General features: G+C 39.4%; 1 protein-coding gene across 12 annotated transcripts in view; it reads left to right on the top strand.

The window, feature by feature from the left end:
- The window catches only part of LOC137971032 (atrial natriuretic peptide receptor 1-like), a 62,748-nt gene that overhangs the window by 22,067 nt on the left and 18,181 nt on the right, over positions 1-22,500 (top strand). For 10 of the 12 annotated variants that reach the window (XM_068817738.1, XM_068817740.1, XM_068817744.1 and 7 more), the window contains 9 exons: positions 7,001-7,622; positions 10,077-10,386; positions 11,766-12,130; positions 12,970-13,102; positions 18,122-18,202; positions 19,263-19,454; positions 20,254-20,332; positions 21,628-21,766; positions 22,277-22,363. In XM_068817738.1, coding sequence (XP_068673839.1) covers positions 7,245-7,622; positions 10,077-10,386; positions 11,766-12,130; positions 12,970-13,102; positions 18,122-18,202; positions 19,263-19,454; positions 20,254-20,332; positions 21,628-21,766; positions 22,277-22,363 — 1,764 coding nt within the window. In that variant the 5' untranslated portion in view covers positions 7,001-7,244. Of the gene's footprint in view, positions 1-412; positions 564-7,000; positions 7,623-10,076; positions 10,387-11,765; positions 12,131-12,969; positions 13,103-18,121; positions 18,203-19,262; positions 19,455-20,253; positions 20,333-21,627; positions 21,767-22,276; positions 22,364-22,500 lie in introns of those variants that run through there. The other 2 variants (XM_068817747.1, XM_068817737.1) reach the window with 1 other exon arrangement.

Below are 22,500 nucleotides of genomic sequence, written 5' to 3'. Positions count from 1 at the left end.
TGTTTTCAGATAATAAAAGAAAAATTCGACACATTCTTAGTGGAAAACTCTTTCAATCTTCGACGAGCTGTAATAATCAACAAAGGATAATCCGTATGAAATATGAAAGTAACGTAGAACCGGCTTGAATGAGAACTTGCTGTAAAAAGGAAAGTTTTCGTGGATTTATTCAAGGACACTTGTTCAATGTGTTTGATACAGAATGGAACAATTCTTGAGACTTCTCTTATTGTTACGAGCAAAATTATCTCCTAAACAGAGACATCTGAAATCAAATCGGATAAAGAGGCACGCTAAATAATGGCAAATTGATCGAAAATAGATAAAACGCTGAAACACGATAAACAGTGCAGATTTTTGCATTCCGAAATGACGTCAAGGATGCCCGAGGCATATTTCATGACTGGTTTTCTTGTTCCTTGATATTTATCTGCGCTTGAGTTGCTTGGCACTTAAGCACAGACTGAGTCAACCTCAAGCAGACATGATTTCTCAGAGCACAAATCTGGACATTTACTCGACAACGATTCAGTTCATTGCGGCGGATATTTGAGGCATCTCAGGTAACAAAATCAGAAAAACCTCCGGCGAATTTCCTACACTTACGAAGCATATGCGTTAATTATAAGTGCGCCCAAATGTTTATGTTATCCTTCGAACTGTATTTGACAAGGTTTAAGCTTGAGTGGTGAGCCTGTTTTTCATAACACTTTAGAGGTCACAAATCCTGAAGTACAAATGTTGAGGTATTTTCTGGAGCGGAACATTTTACATTTGCTTTTGTAAATCTTGAAGCGAAAAGCGCTGGCATACTGAACCCTTCCGATTATCAGTCCATGTTTGTTGTTTTGCCGGTCTCCTTGAACCTTGACAAAAGGAATTTGTCTTTAATTTGTCGTTCAATACTTGCAGTTCTTCACTTTCACACCATTAGACAGCTCTAGTGGTGCAGTAATTATAACAAAAATGTAGCAAACAAGTCTTCAAACTTTATCGAATGCAGATGCTTGACTTTAGAGTGAAAACGGTAGTATAATTTATTAAGGCTCTACATGACAAACTCCGTGGTAAAACGATATTCTGAAGGTCACTAAAACTTGAAGACACTGAGAAAGAACATCGAATTGCCAGACTGAACTAGTTACTTTGAACTCAGTTTGCAGAAATGTGCGATAAATGAAAAAGAAATTTAAATTTCTAGCCTTTAGAATTAAAACGAATACATCGCGCTTTTCAATAACAACCACTACGTGCCGCTATTGTTGAAATTCATTTTAGGAGAAAAAAAACAAACGATGTTACTTGACCTCATCTGGTGCTCTTAAAAGGACCAAACTATGACAGACACATTTAATATTCGTAATGAACTCACGCACAAATGCCATTTCTAGCGTTGATCACGAAATTTGCTAGACGATGATCGACATTTTTCGCCTGGTTAACATTTTATGACAATGTTTGCTGGAATCGGATAAGTTTAAGAACTCCAAATCCATTTATCTCAAGTGCCAGTTTTGTGTTTAACGAATTTGGTTGGTGTCAGCACGAAATGTTACACATTTATTTTAGTCTTGCCTCTTTTACTTCTTTTTGCCCTCAAGACTTACCAGCAGTAGTTTCCTGATAAATTAGAATACTTTTTGGGTTCATTTCTTCAGTTTTACCGTTTTCTCCATGCCTCACGGTAGCAAATTTATGTCCCTGTTTGGCCATTTCACTGGAATTTCATCTCAATTTGTTTCTTTTTTTTTCTTCAAGAACTTACACGTGCAGTTTTCGTGATGTAGCTCAACCTGTGTTGAGCGATCTTGCATGATACCTGATCATTCTCCTTTTTCGTTCACGAGTGGTAAATAAATAACTTTGATTCATTATAAAATGCTACGTTCTATTTTTTCTCTAGTACATATCCAAATTTAGAAAGGTGGTTTGGTACTTTTCATATGACAACGACGTTTTTGACTTATATCAAGAACTCAAGTAGCTTGTGCCTATTGTGTTAGAGCACTTGAATGATTAAGTACCATGGAAATTGATAAGTTCGTGTACATCTGGTCCCTTGGTTTTAAGCTTTTCATTTGATTTGCGTCTCCGCGAGTCGTAAGCTTTCTTTACGTGGCCCGGCATAAACTGCCGTGGGTTAAAAGAAAGCTCCAACGAGATAAAATCTTTTCTTGCGCAAAAATTTATTTAACCTTCAAGCCGTGACTCAAGTGTGATCAATCACTCAATACTTAATGTATCATGTTATTTTCTGGACTCAAAACTTTCGTTATCAACAGCCGCTCAAGATGTTCACAGACTTATTTATTTGAAATGTTGATGCGAAATCAATCAGCGACGAAAACCAAGAGATTGTGTACAAATCCAGTCCGGTGGAGAGTTTTAAAGTTCCTTCCACCAGAAATAGCTATGTATATTATAGTCGGTATTTATGGAGTGTTAAACCTTTCAGCTCCTCAGTTGAGGAAGTAGTTTTCTGGCAACTAAGTTGCTTTTTCTTTTTTTCGTCTGATCTCGATTCTCGTTCACTGAGCTCCCTTATTATGGGCTGTATCGCACAGAATGGACGTTTCGAATGTGTCAATACACTTTGGGGACCGCGGACATGGATCGAAAAATATCTTGCAGTGTTCTCAACAGAATTTTGTCTTAGGGAGTCCCAGGCCCACCTTTCCTGAAAAAAAAGGGGCCCTGCAGGAATTGAAGTGGGACAAAGTTACTTTGCGCTCCATGACTAAGGTGGAAAACATTCTTCGTGATTTCTCTGTCCATTTCAAATTGGAACTCTTGCAATGGTGGTCCAGTTGGCAATATTGTAAATGCATTTTATTTGTTTGCCTCGGGACAGATCTTTTTGTCGGAATCACAGGCAAGCAATGTGTATTTCGATCGCAATTCACTCTGAAAAGCACGGTCTTTCTTCAATAAAATAGCTTTTTGATCTTGCTTGCTTCGTTGTCGTCTTCATTGTCCTCTTCAGCAGCGAGCGTTTCGATGATTTTTCTACACTTTCTTAAATCCTTGGTACTTTAGGGCGAAAGAAAGAATCTAATTTTCTCCGTGCCGCGACGAATAACATGAGCCCGCACTCTAAATTATCTGTTACACAAAGAATCTACCCGATCCAATGTGGTGGCCAAGATTTGGAAGCTGCCCAACGCTCGTGCGACTGACGAAGTCAAAAGTCAATGAACTGTTTTCATTCAGATGAAGAAGCAAACGGCTGGAGAATTCGTGAAACCATTTAAAAACTGCTCACTTGCTTCTAAAAGTCTGTCTCGCTTGTATCCTTGTGCGTCCACGCTGGCTCAATTGCATGGCTTTTAAGGCGCCTCCCGAATCCCGCATTGCGCGGCCTGCTGAGAACACTGAATTCTTGTGAAGACAAACATGCATGCATTGAGGTTACTGTTACACCACGTACCATTTAAAAAAGCGACCATAATAAAGAGACCACCAGCCTCTGTCTCGGCAAGAACAATGACTTTTGTTTCAGCTATATCGGAAATGGTAAAAAAAAGTCGAAAAGTCCGCGAAAAAGGTCTGGCTCTCCGAAATATTTTTTTATTAACGTTTGCCAGCTGTCCAAAATTAAAATAAATTGGATAGTTTTTGCTGGAACGTTTACTTCAGCTTTGAACAAACCGTCCAATTTGAGAAAAATCTGGATACTTTCCATCAACCAATCAAATATCAAGATAAATAAAAGAACAGAGTATTGGCCAATCAGGTTGCAGCTGTTAGCAAGCTTAACACGCGACTTTTTTGAGCCACGGGCGGACACCGAAAGTGAACATTTCGCTCGCCAGGACAACTTGCTTTCTCTCAGATTTTTAAAATAATCGTCTTTCAGAGAACAAGCCGTTTTTGGAAGCTATATAATTAATAGGTGACAGGACAACATGCTTTTCCAATTAGGGTGGACAGCATGTTGTCCTATTACGTACACAATTTTTTTTACCCATTTGACCATGTGCCACTTCCACACTTTCCATTTTGCCTCGAGCTGTAAATAGTTAAAATAAAAGGTTTTTCTCGAAAGGTCGTACTTTTATCTCTTACCGTCGGGTTATCGTTAAAAAGTTGTCGTTTTCAAATCGATTCATCGTATACGTGTGGACGGCGGGTGAAATGAACCCCAAACAGTACGAAAGCTGTAAGAGGTCACTGCTAATGGCTTAAATAGAAATAGTTACTTAATTGTAAGCGAAACCAGTATCAATTCTTCCGTATACCTCCGATTTCAGTAAACAAACGAAGAGAACACAAAAGGTAACAATGCTTATGACATGTGGATGACTTAGTATGCACATAAGGCCTCTAAAATTTGCCGTTATATTTTCTATAAAGTTACACTTTCCAGACCCTACAGAAACTATCCAGTGATAACAAACGTTACAGTTTGTGGATACGAGGAAAAGGCTGCCCTGCAGGCGGGTATCCCACGTAAAGAAATTCAATACTTGCAGAAGACGAAATACGGTTTGCTGCTCGTGTTTTTCAATTCGTTTTGTACTAAGGACCTGTACTCGTATTTGTTAGAGGATGCCTAGACAACAACTTGATTAAAACTGAGTTGGGGAATGTCATTCATGCGGCGAACGAAAATTAGCTTTTTATTTTTACCATAAAAAATCTTTTGCATTTTGCTACGTACAGGGCAAGGTTGTTAATTATCCGCATATCGAATCGATCACATCAAACACAGCGACAGCAGCAGAAATAACGTGGAAGCTGGCCAAGGAAAAAGCTTTCAACAAAGCACAATATGGGATGTGCGTATGCGGGATGGCGATGTGAATCGTTTCTATCAAGTTATAAGAAATACTTGAAACAAAATAACTTTCCTCCCACAATGTTGTTTTGCCAAATCGACGCAGAAACTCACTTGCAAACAACGTTGTGAGGCAGATCGAGCCGCGAAAGATTGAGATCTGTATATTCGTGTACTGTTCCAAGGAATTTTTTCACAGATTGTAGAATTTTTACTTACAGCCGAAGCCTGTTGTTTGCTTTGATAAGTGCATCCCACGTGAACGTCTACCCTACACTGCGTCTTGTTTGAAATAAACCTCGACGGATTAACACCAAGCACTTATCTTAATACAGTATATTTACGATGTGCATGCCGATTGCATTGACTGTACACAAGCATGTCCTTAAATTTTTAAATTTCGTGTATTTGTTGTGGCTCAGGGACGCCAGCTTTTTTGGTAATAGCTGATAAAAATTATAATCATCATAATTTAAAAGCACTAAATCAATTACTATTGTTTAAAAAGCAAGAATGAAATATTCCTGGATTCGAATCGAAGTAAAAATATACTGTGTGACACAAAGAAAACCTAAATGCAAGTTTCCTGTGAGTGGTAGTCATTGACCCCTTTGGTCAGCAAAAACTGAGCTGCGTTTGAGGCAAGCTCTTTTACAACTCAATATTGTTCGATGAAGAGGGCTAAGTGATTAAGGAAGGCCTCTTGGAAACATTGCTTCTAGCATTAAATCAGTGAACGTTTTAACGCCTGGTTTTTTCTCAGGCTTGCTTGCAATTTCGTAAGTTGCTCACTGAGTTATCTAACTTTCAAGTAAAGCCATTATCCTCCCAGTTATGGGCGCAATTTTAGCAATAGCGTAGAGAAGCCTGAAAAATTCACGACTTCAACGGGATTTAAACCCGTCAGTGGCTTCATAGCTCAGTTCGTTAGAGCGTCGCACCAGTATCGCGAGGTCACGGGTTCAGACCCAGTTGAAATCCCGACGTTTTTCAGGCTTCTCCACGCAATTGCTAAAATTGCTTCCATAACCGCGAGGATCATCGCTTTACTTGATTTCCTATCCGTAGTTCAGTATATGATTCATTTCATATATAATTTCGTTCATTTTATCTAACTTTCATTTCGTCTTTATTCCACAACTTGAATGTATGAAATGTGTTCTAAAATCATTGCTAGAATGTCTCTAGGCGTAACCAATGCACCGGATGAAATTTATCGCAGTTTTCCGTAAACAGTGCTGTTGTTTTTGTCCTTCTGTAGAAATCATTTAACCCTTTTATGTGAATTGCTTTCAACATTTAGCAGCATGTGGTCCGCTTAATGACCAGGATTCATTTTGAGTAACGTAAAAATCAATTCAAATTGCGTTTACTTGCATGCCAAGCTCTCAGCATACCGGACCTCCGTTATTTTTTGAAAAAGAGCCCATAAACTCGCCGCTTCATACTGGTTTCCATCGTTTTACTGAAATCGGTCAGAAACACGGGAGAGGGGAATTTGGAGGGTTAAAATCCAAAAAATTCCCGCCGCAGTATGCCCCCGAACCTCTTAGTAACTTTTTCGTTGTTTTGGAAACTGGTTATTAATTATCCTAGATCCGCCCCTGCTTGAACAAAGCACTTTTAAATCAATCAGACTGCGTGGTAACATTACCATCATAAAATCATCAACGCGAACTATCAAAGGCAAACTATTGGATGCCTAGTGCCAAACTTGCACCTTCTATCGAGTTTTGATGGCGGAACACTCAGAAATCATTGAATTTTTGAATAGGTTAGTTTGGTCCCTCTCAAGGAGTCTAAGCGATCGCTGATTGATATCACTCCCTTGCCATCTGCTTCAAGTCGTTTATGGAAAATAAATCAACCAATCATTGCAGATAAGCCGATATTCTCTAGTGCCTTTTATCTTTCCAGTTTTTAAAAGGAATTATCAAACGGGAAGCGCGGTCAAAAAAATAACCTCCTTCTTTTTACTCTTGACGTCTGTTTCTATGGAATTAAATTGTCACCCTGGCATAGTAATGATGTTTTACATGATCTATTAAAAATACAAAAAACAGCTGAAGGCGACAGCTCAACGCTTTCTAAACACGTTAACATAATTAACATACTTTCTACAGGTCGGAATATTTGATCTGATCCATGGTTTAATTTCCATTTTGAGTTTTTACCAAAGTGCTTTAATTTGAATTTCATTTCATTAATTTCTTTTCGTTTTAGGTCAAAGCGTGAAGATTTCGTGGAATCCGATTGGCTTAAGCAGAAAGCAGACGGTTTCAAGAAGTGGAAAAACCCAGCTCATTGTTTTGCTTATGTGTTCGACGTTCGGTGGCCGTTAAACAGCGGCCTTACTTCACCTCGGATCGATCGGTTGAGACAGTGTTCCATCATAGTCGCTATAACTTGTCACCTTAACAACACCTTAATATGATTGTCTGAGATTAAGGCAAATTGTCAAATTCAAATGGCTTTCACAACATTGGCGTCGTTAATGTTTATGGTACTTCTTGCCCATCCTCCTTTGCCAAGCAGCGCAGAAGTAAAGCTCGGACTTTTAATTCCGTTCGAAAAAACAAATCGACTTGGAAACCATTATCACAGAGGGGAATTCTATTCATCCGCCATGAGCATCGCGGTGGACGCCATAAACGATCAACCCGATTTGTTACCTGGTCAAAATGTCAGCTTCATTTGGAATAACACAGACTGCGAAGAATTCAAGACACTCCAGTCATTTGTCTACCAACTCAACGAAGGTGTGTCAGCATTTATCGGACCAGGTTGTAGCTGCAACACATCTGCGAGAATGGCAGCCTCCTTTAACAAAACCATGATATCTTATGTAAGTAACTTGAGTGATCTTGTCAGTGGCTGTTGTACAGTCTTCAAATTGGGCATCTTTTAAAACGCGTTTGATAGCTGCTTCGAGGAAAATCTTTAAAAAAATCCGAAAGTAAAAAAAAAAAAAACCATTCAAATGAAGGAAAGGGTTAAGAACTCATTTAATTTCGTCGTTAGATTTGAAAACTAAAAATGACTCGCGTTCTTTGTATCACAAACTCTCAATTTATTTATATATCACGTTGCGTTCAATTCTGTGCGACGATGAACTGGCCATAAGCATAAACTCCTCTTATTAATCGCAATATTACTGCATTGTGTTCAATTTCAGCTGTGAAATTTTACTGATTTCTAATAATGTTTACTTTTTCAATGAAAAGGTAAAGGCGCAGCTTATCAGCCCGAGGTTGAACAAAAGCGCCCAATAGATTACTTGCTGAAGTTTTTATTTCTAACGCGTTGCTATGAGACACCATTTTAAACCTACCGCATTTCAGGCATAGAGTAAATAATTTATAATACCCTATCTCAGGTGACGATCAGTTAAAGTTGTTCTTTTTTTGCTCGCCCTGTCAATAAGTAGCCATTATTGATGTACATAGACCATGGTTGGAAAAGCACTACATGGATGGGTAATGGTTGGAAAAGCATTATGGGTCATGACGCAGATGTACTTTTCCGTCTCAAACATATGAAAATAACAAGCAAGAACTATCTCCGTTCGCAGCCATTTACTCAACTCTACTGTCTGTGAAAAAACGCGCTTACATTATTTTTGTATAAACTCTTGTTCTTAGGCCATCGTAGCTTGATTAAGAAAATAACACAAACAGCGGTGATAAACATTGTACATGTATTCCAACGCATTTTTATAAAACTTGACGTTTCGTATGCTAGTCAACGCACGTCAAGTTTTATAAAAATGCGTTGGAATACAATGTTTATCACCGCTGTTTGTGTTATTTACATTATTTTTTTTGGCAAAAATTTCCTTCATATTTTCCGTCAGGATTACTAACCTCTTACTAACGGAGCTCGAGGGCCGTATTGGGGAATATTGGCTCGAGTTCGTGGGAGTACGGATGGAGCACAGCGAGGTCCGTACAAAGACGACCGAGGGCCAATATTCCTCAGTACGGTCCCGAGCAAATGAGGTTAATAAGTTGGTTATTACAAGGCATCATTTCTTTAAGCGGTCGGACACTTCTCTCCTTGGTCTTCGAAAAATATCTCTCGTTTAAATGCAATCTTACCACCCCGGGGTCCCAGGTGACCTTCCTTGAGGCTACTGCGTGGTCATTAAGTACGTAAACAGGAAAAATGGCAGGTGAAAGACGTATTTTTGCGGTTAATGCTCTTTTACTTTACTAGCTTCTCTTGCTTCAACTTTTCAGTGCTGTGGCTTCTTTTTAGCGCTTTTAATGCTTCAACGCCTCTGCCAAAGACATTATATTGTGACATGGGTCGACGCCGGCTGGGCGGGTTACCCAGTGTGGTAGACCGGGCAACCCCGCCTCGGCGGGTTACCTCATACACCTATGATGTAAATGCGAGATTGAAAAAATTGGAGTTTATATGGACAAGAGGCTAGGGTTACCCCACCTCCATGTAAACAGGCCCAAAGAGACGCAAATGAAACTTCCTTTGTACCAAACCTAGACACCAGTCATGGACGCAAATGTTAACAGTTATCGTGAACACAATAAAGATTCAATGGTGATCTATTGAACAAGGGTTCACTTACCGATAGTTTAATTGTTTAGACTGGCAAGCTTTTTAGTTGATTGTTTGATTGCCGAACCCGATCGCAAATAAATTACTTCAATCATTGAAGTGACACGGCTTCTATGATATTAAATTGCTACTTGGCATTCACTCAAGCATCCCCTGTTTCGTAAATTGCCCTTCCCGCTCAGTATCAGGTTGAAAGCTACGTAAAGACGCTATTTTGATTCAACGAGTCAAACAAAATTCGAACCAGTCTCCCGTACAACCTCAAAATGGTCGCGCACTGGCGCAAAAGAAAACAAGTCTGAAGTGAGTACCACCTTTACTCGGACAAACTATATCGTAAACTCCATAGGATATCTGGGTAAGGACAACTTGCAAAATATTCAGAACGAATTCGCTAAAACGCAAATCTAAGAGAAAGCGGTTTTCCAAAGTAAAGTAAAGTAAAGCAACCATATTTAACGTCGATAACTCGTAACAGTAATTCAACTGACAAACCTGAGGTCGACGGTGCGCTCATTTTACTCCCCCCCTCTCCATCAGTGCTCCGTTTTACGGGTATTTAAAGCTACTTAGCTACACGGAAAGGAAAGAAGTCGAAACAAGGATGCGAGATCCGGGAATCGAACTCAAGACCTCTTGCACCAAGGCCGCGCACTAACCGACTGTGCCATCCTTGCTCCAACGACATGAATCATTACACATCCATTTTTACTTTCAACAGATGTGCAGCAACCCAGAAGTCTCGTTTAAAGAGTTGTATCCCACGTTTATCCGCACCTTTGCCATCGACACTAAGCTCACCCCAAGTTTGCTGTCTCTCCTCAACCATTACCACTGGAAAAGAGTGGCAATCATCTACGAAAACGTCACCAAATGGATCGAGATAAAAAACAATATGGCGAAGCGGTTGAGAGCCAAAGGAATAACTGTCGCTCTGGAACTATTGACGCATCCATCGGCGCATTACAGGCCTAAAAACCACACAGATAACTATAGAGGAATTATGAGAAAAATCAAAGAGGAGGCCCGGAGTAAGTGTACTGAAATTAAAAGGACTTGTGCATTTAGTTAAGTATGAGGGTTACATACAAAGTAATTATTCATCATTTGATTCCGCTCCCAAAAAGTTCTAAAATATCAGGAACGTCGTCGAGAGTAATTTATGCGTTTCTAGAAATTCACTTTTGCTGTTATGTCCAGAAATAAACGTAATTCGTCCACACTTATCCGGATATTTTTTAATCTTGGGGTGCAGGGATTGCGCAGTGGTGAGAGCACTCGCCTCCCACCTATGTGGCCCGGGTTCGATTCCCAGGGGCCCGTTTCTCGAAAGTCCCGAAAACTTTTCGGGCCCAAAAAGCCATTTGTGAAACTGCTGACCCCTTGTTTTGGAAAGCCGATCTTCAAACGTGTTTTCAAGGAAACAAAAGAAAAATAACTGTGAAGTTTGACAATTTAAATCCTCTCCGTTCTTGAGATACAAAGGGAATTGTGACATCCGCAAATGGCCCGCAAAGTTTCGGGACTTTCGAGAAACGGGCCCCAGATCCGGCGTCATTTGGGTTGAGTTTATTGGTTCTCAACTCTGCGCCGAGAGGTTTTCTCCGGGTACTCCGGTTTCAATTCCTCTCTCCTCCAAAACCAACGTTTGACTTGATTTCATTTTACAGTGTCCCCAATTAGTGCTCCAGAAGTTATACATGTGGATGCACGCCATTCTTTTCCAACTTCAACATCACTCCTGTACCCAAAACTCTTCCCCAAGTAAGGAAATGTTTTAGGAAAATGGTCAATATTTAGTCGTCCAGAGGATTATCTGTCTATGGAAAAGCGTTGAATGTAAAACCGCTCATTATTCCTAAGTTTATATATATGTCGTGGCCGTTATCGGTCTCCGAAAACTTCATAAGAAAACTCAATCCAACAATTTATAAGTAAGTTAGTCGACTATTTCAGACTAACAGAACAAAGTTTGCAGTTACGTTTGGACCACATTTTCCTTTGTGTTATCTCTTCACGATGCCCCTGTTACAGCAAAATCTTGTTCACTACTTGCACAAATCCCATAATACACCTCTTTTACCCCCCCTCCCCCCCCCCAAAAAAAACAAAACAAAACAAAAAACAAAAAACCGCGTAGGCATTGTTTTCGACTTCTCAGGAGAAAGTGCAAACAATGGTTATTCAAAAGTCTTGGGGGGTAATAGAGGTGTACTATGGGATTTTGCAAGTAGTGAATTTATGGGAATCCAGAAGGAAAAACACTATCTTAATTCATGCGTTCGTCAGAAAGGGCGATCTTAAGACAAGCTTTCTTATTACACCTGAGAATGGGAGGCACTGTTATGACCGTATAGACTGTCACCAGTATTGCTGAGCTCGTCCTTTCTCTTGTACTCTTTCTTACTAGTTGTAGTGTTTGTATCGGACCTCTATATTGCCCGAGAAGGAATGCTGCACGCTTATGACGAAGGAATGATAAACGGGGATTACGCCTTCATCATTTTTGAACTTGACCAAACTCAAGTAACACTTTACAGAAAACAACCTTTCAAATGGTTCTTTAGCAGTTACAAAGAGACTCTCAACCGCTATCATCATGTCATGGAAGCGTTTGAAGCTGTTTTTGTTTTGGCCATCAAAAGCCCAGAATCGGAGAGCTACGAAAAATTTACTGCAGAGGTAAAGCGGCGATCAAAAGAGGCGCCATTTTTCAGCAAGGTGTATACAGGATTTTTGTGGCGAAGTGGAAGTTTTCTTGCTAACGAAACCAAGGTAATATTTGAATTTTGTTGGAGGTTAGACACTTGCCCAATATGTGAAAATACCTATTTAACAATTACTCTGTAAGCGCACTTTTGATATGAAATGGTAAATGGCCAACTCTGGCCAGGTGCACAAAGACGAGTTGGCAACTACCATTCCCATATCTAACAAGCGCGGATGTAATGATTGCTGTATTTAATTTAAATAGATTCTAAGCGTTTGCATACTTGAATGATATTTCTGGCGAATCGAATGAGCTTGCGAATTAGTTAAGAAATAAATATTCAGACGGCGCAAAAACCAACATCCCCTGGGTATTATCCCACAGGCACCATGCATATATTGGGGTAGTTGAATTAAGTATAGGTCATTGTCATCTTGGCCAGCAAACAATCCGCACTTTCTTCGTCGTACTTAGCGCGATCATGCTTTAGACGAGCTAGTAACTAAGATTTAGGGAGCCGATCAGAGCGCTAGAAAAGCTTTATCTGAAGTTGAAAATGTAACACATAAAAAAGTAAATATATTAGTAAAGCTATAGCTATTTACCAGGCCAATCACAGCAGACGCGAACTGTCAAACAAGCTAGTCATAACACTGAGAGAACCATTGCCATCCGCGGGAAAATGCCCACAAGCAAGTCACAATCTGATTGGTTGAGAATGGGGCGCTCTATTTTTAAACCAATCAATACGCATTGAAATGCAAAACGAAAAACAATCATGATGTTACTTTCCTTTTCACACGAGACCATTCTAGACTAATTTATTAAGTTGTTCTTTGGGCAATAAGCCGGAAAATAATTGTGATTGTTTGTGTTTTATTTGTTGGTTGTTGCCTTTGTTTAGGTACCTATATATGGAGCTTATCTTTATGATGCCGTGTACCAATATGCTCTTGCTCTAAACAAAACCCTGGCAATGAAACAACCAACTACAGGGCAAAACATAGCTAAAAAAATGCAAGACATACAATACGACAGTAAGTGACAGTGCTTTCTATTTTCATGGTTTTATGAGAAATGGGAAATGGGAAAATGTTAATTTTTTTCCCACAGAAAAAGACCTGCATTAATGAAAAGTCTCGAGAATTGAACGCAGGGTAACAAAATGAGAGAATGTAATTTGGTTTTACTGAGGAATATCAAGATGATAGAAGAAGTATACAGTTTCAATCCGACTTGGAAATATGGTTTCGGGAGTCGTGGATATATTATACCTCACCGAGAAACACTCAGTTCCTTTTACATGGCGAAAGTGTAAGGTGAATGCAAGAGAAAATAAGGGGGGAAGAGAACTCATTCCCCCTAAATACCTTTTCCCATAGGTAATATGTCTCAAGCTTTTTTTTTTTTTTTTTTTTTTTTTTTTTTTTTTTTTTTTTTTTTTTTTAAAGAGAAGATGGAAAGAAAAATTATTGAATTACATTGGTGGCGAGGAGGCCTAAAAGAAACTACTAAGCTTATGTAAATTAGGCCTCCCCAAGTAAAAGCATCTATCTATTGTTGACATGCAAGTTGGCAATGGAGAATACAATTGTTACAAACATTTAGTTATTTAACGTGTTGAAATATAAAGTAATGAACGGAAATTAAAAACAGTTTAAACTTACAAGTTGGTAATGAAGCATACAATTACAAACACTTAGTCATTTAATTAAGGTGTTGAAATATGTAAACAGTTGTGAAAGTAAAATTACAGGGTGAAAACAATTTGACACAGGAAGAACAAAATACTTAATTTTCAGAATAGTTGTTAAAAAAGAATGACTTAAGTGCTTTCTTGAAGGAAGCTGTTGAGGAAGAATTCATTATATCAATGTCAAGAGAATTGTAAAATTTAGGTCCCTGATAGAAAACAGAAAATTGTTTAATGTTAGTCCGACAGAAAGGCACACGAAATGCATGAGAGTTTCTCGAATAATACGTGTGAATTTGACTGTTTAGAGTGAATTTGCTAGCTAACTTGGGAGGAAGAGTTCGAATTTGATAGGAGAACATGAATTGACCAAGTTGTAACAGGTTAAGATCATGGAATTTTAGGATTCCAAGTTTCTTAAATATAGGGTCAGAATTGGCATTAAAATGAGATTTATCTATGATTCTCACCACTCTTTTCTGCAATTTTACCAGACGAACAAGGTTAGTTTTATAGGTGGACGCCCAAACTATATTACTGTAAAAGAAGTAAGGATAAACAAGTGAAAAGTACAATACACGTAAAGAGTATGAAGATAAATAAAAACTTGATTTCTGTATCATTCCAATTGATTTCGACACTTTGTTAGCCACATGAGAGATCTCAGACTTCCAGGTTACGTTTTCATCGATGATCACACCCAAGAAAACTGTTTCTTTAACTTGATCAATTTGTTGTTTATTTATCAAAATTTGAAAATTATAACTTCTACGTTTTTGGTTTGGTTTGAACACTATGAACTTGGTCTTTTTAAGATTCAGTGAAAGCTTATTAACCCTAAACCATACTGACAACTTATTTAACTCGATATTCAGCTGATTAACCAAATAATCAGGATCTTTACCAGACAGAAAAACGTTGGTATCGTCCGCGAATAAAATCAGTTGTAGTGCCGTAGATGCATTGACTATATCATTAATGTAAAGAAGAAAAAATAAAGGCCCTAGAATAGAGCCCTGAGGAACCCCACAGGATATATTAAGGCGAGAAGAAACATGACCGTTGAAATCTACAAATTGTAATCTGTTAGAAAAATAGCTTTTTACCCATTTTAAGGCCAGTCCACGTATACCATAGTGTTCAAGTTTGTCAAATAAAATATTATGATTAACTGTATCGAATGCTTTTGAGAGATCAAGGAAAATACCAACAGCTATATCACCACGATCTAAAGCAGAGGAAATCTTATCATACAAATCAATCAAAGCAAGTGTAGGGGAGTGATTTTTCCTAAAGCCATATTGCTCATCACAAAGGACATTTAAATTAGTTAGATAATCATTTAAACGGTTATAAATTATTCTCTCAAGAAATTTGGAAAAACTAGGTAGAACTGAAACAGGTCTATAGTTAGTGAACAACGACTGGTCATCAGCTTTGAATAAAGGTATTACCCGTGCTATCTTCATTTGATCTGGTACAATGCCATGAGCAATTGACAAGTTAATAATGTGAGCCAAAGGTTCAGAGATTAATTGGATAGATTCCTTTATGAGGGACATTGGAATGTTATCATAACCCGCAGCTTTGTTGGATGCAAATGATTGAGCAATAACAATAATTTCTTCTTTTGTTGCCGGATTGAAAAAGATAGATTCTGCAAAAGATCCTGAAAGAAAGTCTTTATGAGAAAAAGGATGAGATTGTATTTCTTTTGCAAGGTTAGGACCAATACTGGAGAAATACTTACAAAATTTATTCGCGATGATAACTGGATCAGATATTTCTTGACCATCAGATGTGAATATTGAGTTTACTTTAGGCTTTGATTTCTTCCGATTCAAGATGTCATTAAGAATTTTCCAAGTAGCATGGGTATTTGCTTTTGCATATTCTAATTTCTTCTCATAATATAATCGTCTAGCCGATCTCAAAATGTGATTTAATTTGTTTTTGAAAGACTTATAGAGTAGATTGTTATTCTGTGTCGGTTTATGAAGGAATTGTTTATAAAGTTTGTTTTTCCTTTTAATCGACTTGAGAAGAGCTTTAGTCAACCACGGTTTTTTAATAGATCTCTTCTTCGGAATCAATTTCCTAACAGGAAAACAGTCATTGTATATTTTGGTAATTTTATTAAGAAAACTGGTGTATGCAGTATGTGGATCATTGTAACCTGCGAGTGAAGACCACTCAACACCCTCAAGTTTTTCAACAAACTTGGACCGATTAATTGGGTTCTTATCTCGGACAAAAATGGGATCTTGTCTAGAATGATGTCCTAGAGTGTTGTCCGAATGAATAGAAAAAACAGGAAGATGATCTGAGATGTCAGTAAACAATAAACCACTTCTCGAACGAACAAAGAAATTGTTCACAAAAATATTATCTATTAAAGTAGCCGTGTGAGGGGTGATACGTGTGGGACGTGTAATCAAAGGGAGTAACATATTAGAGTACATTTCATCAAGAAATTGGCCCGTAGAATGATGGTGTTGGTAGTTCATTAAATTAATGTTGAAATCGCCCAATAAAAAACATATCTTATTTTCCCTAGAGATTTTGCCTAACGATTCATTGATTTTGGTCAAGAATTCGTCAACACCTTGGTTGGGTGGTCGGTAAACAATGCCAACAATTATGTTTTTAACCCCTGGTCTTAACACCTCAATAAACAATGATTCAGCGATGTCAACATCACTGAAACAAAAATCTTCTCGCTCTTTAAACTCAATATCATTAGAAACATATAGTCCTACACCGCCACCAGGTCTACTTTGCCTATATTTGTGGACAAACCTAAAGCCATCAATATCAACCGAGTGAAAAGAATCGCTCAGCCAGGTCTCAGAAATACCGACGATAGAAAAATTAATCTCTAAAGATGATAATAAATTAGTCAGGTTATTTATATTACGCTGGAGACTACGAATATTCAAATGGAGTAGAGAAAAATCGGCATCTGAATATTGTTCACGTTTAAGCATTTCGTTAAATTGATTTTCTATAAAGTAATCGCAAGGTGTCTCTCTTGCATTGAAATGAATGTCAGGGTCAAGACTGTCAGTCTGAGTCAGAGAAGCGTTTAAGTTCGTGAGAATAGGATTGTAATAAAGGCTAGAAAACCTCTCGGAGTTGAAGTGAACAGGACCGTTCTGAAGTTCATAAAGAGCAAGTGAAAAGCTAGAATCATCGAGGTGATTAAAAGGGAGAATATCCGTAAATGTAGTTTCAAACATGCTACGTGTGTAAATTAACAAAGACAAAATATATATATATAATAATAATAACAGTAAATAAACTTATCTGAAGTAAGAGGGTTTATCTTTCACAATTAATTTGTCCAAGACAAAGTACGCAATTTTCCCTTTTCTTTTGGCTTCCTCCCATTGTGGTCGCTGTTCATCTCTCTTCTCAAGGGTTTCCTGAGCAAGATCTTCCTTGATGTAGATCCCAGCCGGTTTAATTGTCCTCGAACTTTTGATGATCAATTCCTTCTGCTTCCAGTCTCGAAGCCGGCAAACAATTGTACGAGGACGTCTCCTAGTACCAGTAACAATCTTACCAACACGATGGGCACGTTCAATGCTCGGCTCGAATTCCAAACTAAGTTTATCTTTGAGGACTTCTTTTACTTTTTCCTCTGTAACGTCCCACGATTCGTTCTCCGCCTCCAATATCCCATCAATTCGGATGTTATTCCTTCGACTTTGATTCTCTAAATACTCTAGTTTGTCCATGTGGTAATCGATGGAGTCATAAATGTCTTCGATATCGGCCTCGACGTTCGCAAGTTTGGTTGCATATGGCTTCAGATCGTCAATATCTCTTTGGGAGAATTCAAGACTCTCCTTAAGATCTTTTGCATCTACTTGACAAATGTTTAAACCTGCCTTCAGTTCAGCCACAGTTCCAATCACTGCATCTAATCGAGAATTAACATTTTCTAGGAGAGACTGTAAAAGGGATTTAAACATTCTTTCCTGAACTTGAAGCATCTCTCTCAACATGGCGGTCGTCACAAATTCTCCGTGCGGATTCATTTCAGCTCCAGCGCCGACAGATGTCTTCGAATTTCGGGTTTCAGGCATGACGTTGGCAAAGGCAAAATTTGTTTTTAAGACAGACTTGTGTTAGTAGTTAATCTTAAACAAAAGTACTTAAATAGAGTAACCAAAACGTACGGAGCAAATCTTTGGCATCCGTTCTGCACAACTGCCAACTGCACAACTCAAGTTTTTACATAGTTTTTGCAAAGGAAATTCAGGAAATGGAAAATTACTAGCCAGGTAATGGTGCTCACCCTTCACTGCAGGCCGTAGAATGTGATTACTCAAAATGGCCTACTTATATTTTATTTAAGGCATTCTTGGGTACAAAATTCACTTTGACACGAATGGAGACGCGGAGTTTAACATGACACTATTGGATATGCAGTCCATAGGTAAGGAAACGTTTTGTGCAGCTTGTACATCGGGTCAGAAATGTGTTTAGCGGTTTCTGATTACTTAATCCTCAGTCTAAAGATGAATTAATATGCCTACCCTTTAAATTGCCTATCACCCTTAGCCAGTGATAATGAATTCTGATAATATATGTCCACCAAAGACGTCCCGTGAAGAAATAACTCTTGTTGTCATCTTAGATTTATTTTTCTAAGAAGGCAAAATCCTTTTTATTCCGCCATAATGAATTTAAAACGGAGCGAATGAAAGCCTGGGAACTAACTAGCTTGTGACTTCAGCCATAGTTAATTGAGGGGAATGGTTATGAAACCCGACAAATTTCTTTGTTGTATGTTTTTGTTCTCTTTTTTGGCTCTGACTGTGCGCAAAACACAATAGTTGTTTACTCCGTACTGCTGTTATAACCAATAGAAAAGTGTTGGTTACGTAATTCATGCACAGCGTATAGGCGCAGAACATAATGAGATTCGTGGTGCGTCCTCCAGCCCGGTATCATTTTCACATTCACTGACTTCTATTCTCATAAATCGAGCAAGAAATTGTGTGCCAGGAAGGTGTGTGTCTGGTGGAGTTTATTCAGCAAAAGGGAGCAAAATGGGAGCCAACTGAGAACATTTCTCTATTCCCCGCGAGACACGTCACTTAGGAGGACTTCCAGCGTCGCATAATCCTGGGTTCATCCGAAAACGAACAAGCCAGTAGTTCCAATAGTTCACATTGACTTTCAGACATTTTGTCAGCCAGAATTGTAAAGTTTCACATTGAATCGCATATAGTTCTGTCTTTCGTGTGTTTTGGAGATACCGGGTTGACTTCACGACTGCCGCTAGTGCCAGTCTTCTTTGTGAGCGGTTTTAACTTCGGAAACCTTGATTTTTAGTGTTCTTCAAAATCGCAGATTCCTTCCAATCCCGTTTTTTTCCTTTGTTATTGCTTGTTTACGATGTCTACTTGTCAGAAAAAAACAGACTGGTTAGGGGTGATAGGTACTTTAAGACTTATAAATATGTCATTGTAAGTGTTTCATTTCCATTACAGGAAAAGACAAGGCAATGATTCCCGTGGGAGATTTTCAAATCGAATTCGCTAACGGAACCAAGAAAGGAAAGCAAGTCTTTATTCTCCGATCAAACGTGACTGTTAAGTGGCCTGGGGGACGATCAGGTCCCCCAGAGGACTCCCCTGTCTGTGGTTTCCATGGAGAGCGTTGCCCAAAACCGACGGGAGGAGGTAAGGCTCAACATCGAACCCAGGTAGACTGCGTGGCAAGCGGATTGGCGAATTTTAGATGCTTTTTTCCACCGGGCTTGACTTTTGAAGTGATCGTTTTGAATATGGCCGCGCGAAAACCTAGACTCAAGTCAAACGAGAACGCGAGGGGGGAGGGGCCGAGGAGAAGGAGTGTGAAACCGCCTGCTGTTCTCACTGCATGCATAATTGACCCGTGGTACGGGAAGGTTTAACTCAGTTAAATTCCGTCCTGCTGGGCCTGCGTGCTGCCGGGCGTGATGCCTTGCGGTCCTCGCTCCAAATAGCGGGGTTTTAGCCGCACACGCAAACGCAAACGCAAACGCAAACGCAAGCGCACACGCACTCGCACACGCACACGCACACGCAAACGCAAACGCAAACGCAAACGCAAACGCAAACGTAAACGCAAAAGCAAGAGCAAGGAAATACATGTGAACTACCATAACGCAAACCGGCAAAGGCAATCACAAGCACCTATGCAAGAAATGGAAATTTTCCATTTACTTGCGCTTGCGTTTTTGCTTGGTTTTAATTTTTTTACGTGTGAACCGATGCAACGCAAACGCAAGGTGAATACTCGACCCGTGCTTCTAGGGTTGACTTCGTCCGCCATCTTGGGATGCTCAATTGCGCCTGCGTATTTCAATACGCTTGCGTTGGCGTTCGATGTGTGAACTTCCTTGGGCTAACCTTGCCTTTGCTTCGTGTGAACCAGCCTATATATTTGGATGAAAACAGATGATCAAAGAATGATCTTTCATTATTTATTATCGTTTAGACGTAAAGACCAAGATCATAGCTGGAGTGTCCGGAGCATTAGCCTTCTTGTCTCTACTACTGCTCTTAAACATCTACAGGTCAGTCAAGTCTCGTATCTGCATGTAAGGGAAGCAGGGTTTGCGCAGTGGTGAGAGCACTTGCCTCCCACTAGTGTGGCGCAAGTTCGATTCCCGGACACGACGTCATAAGTGGGTTGTGTTTGTGTTGGTTCTCTACTCTACACCGAGGTTTATTCTCCGGGTGTTTCGGTTTTCCTCCCTAAGCAAAAAAACAGCATGCAACTGATTCCAGCTGACTGTAAGCTGTACTCCAAGGTCATGGACCGTATAGCGGCTGTCAGGAGCGCCACAATATGCTTTTGGTTCGACTTTGTTGAGCTGTGTCTTTGCTGTACTAGCGAGACAGTTATTTATCAGTTATTATGTAAATGTAACACGTGGAAATAAGTGAGATCAGTTTTGCTTACCAAGCTCCGCTGGGAAACTCACTGAAGAACCTCACAGAAGAGGGGAAGAGGGTGTCAGGGCCTCTTCATATTCCACCGGTTGGCCCGGTTTCCGAGATCTCGCTTCACCTCTAAATCCTTTGAAAATATTTTGATGTGTTCATGTGAGAGGGCGGGCTGGCTCAGTCGCTGAAATCTCGGTTTTTTTAACCGATATCTCGCTAAGCGGGCAGACAATTTTGCCATATGAACACCCAGTCAGTCCGGTTACCGGGAGGGAAATGATACAATGCATTTTCTTGATGGAACGACCATTACCGAGTTCTTTCTTTGATGAAGCTCGGAATTCACCACTTTTCATACGGGAAACCCGGCTGAAAGTTGTCATATGAACAGAAACCAATTTCGTCCCGGTAACCGAGCCAGCGTGCCGTCAACCTGGATCATGTGAGGAGGCCCTAAACTTGAATGAAATTTGGAAATCGGTTAATCTTGAGGACTGGGACAACGATTTTCCACTGAAGCTATTTTGGTTTTGAGAAAAAAGTAATTACTTGACTGTTCCCTCATTAAAAGGCGCCTTTCGAAGTCAGTGAAAGAAACGTTCGAAATAAGGTAAAGAATCAAAGGATTGGAACTTGCGGGATTGCAAGAGGAGCAGAGAAATTGAATCTTATCTAGAACAACTCTAGCTCGTGGTCAGAATCAAAGTAAAGCCCTAACCACTCTGCCACGCTGCTACCTTATGAAAGAAAAAATGGTCACGTTCTTCTTTCCGGGAAATTAGGACACTGCAGTGCTAAAAAGAGCAATGTGTTCTTTTTTTCTGCAGTCTTCTAATAGAACACCTTACAAACAGCTTGTCACAGTGTTAGAGTTCCTCTTTCACCCTGTAAGGCCTCGAATCGATTTTCTTGTGTTTTTCAGACAGTACAGATTGGAACGGGAATTGAAAAGTTTGTTGTGGAAGGTTGACTACAACGAAATTTGCTACGAAAAGAAAAGGAATTCTATGACCTCTTTGGGAAGCAACGTTGTAAGAGCCCATTCCATGGCAAGTGACTTGGTAAGAGATGCACCCATCCATGGATCCACTCACCCACCCGTCCATTCATCACGCCTCAATATTTTTTCACCGATGTATTCGTCGACCTTTCAACACAAAATCATGAGTCATGATATTAGTGGCATATCCATACTTCAGTACTTGAGTTTCGACTTACATTTATGGTGAGCGATTTTATTGAGCTGAAACCTCTCGCCGGAACACTGTCTTGTTATCTTAACAAATTTATTTCTTTACCGCGGTTTAACCATCAACTAACTCACAACTCGTGTAACTATTTTCTGTAATAAAGAAAACCAAAAGACAAAGGGTTAGTCACTATCTTTAGGTGGAACGAAAGTTTCTTGCATTTTATGACAAGGTTTGCCAGTGAATCCTGGAGAAAGCTGTGAGAAATATACGAGTTATGGACGTATGATTGATACGCAACCACAAAAAAAATATAGCATAACATTTTTGCGCTTCGGCTGAGTGGTATTTATGAAAGTTCGTTGTTTTATTTCTCTGAAGCAAAGAGAGACCGATCCTGAAATGTTAGCCCCTCTACTTGATGATGAAGACGAGCTTTATAAGTACACAGCCATAGCAGTATATAAGGTACTGTAATTAGTGCTTTTACCTCATCAGCAATAACTTATTATTAAGAGAGGAAACTTGAATGTTTGGAACCTTTTATGTTCAAATTTGCCAAATTTATATCGCTGCATGGGCAACTACACTGGCAAAGTCCAGAC

Source organism: Montipora foliosa, chromosome 9, assembly GCF_036669935.1.
Source record: "Montipora foliosa isolate CH-2021 chromosome 9, ASM3666993v2, whole genome shotgun sequence".
NCBI lineage: Eukaryota > Metazoa > Cnidaria > Anthozoa > Scleractinia > Acroporidae > Montipora > Montipora foliosa.
This window is presented reverse-complemented; position numbering and strand designations above follow the sequence as displayed.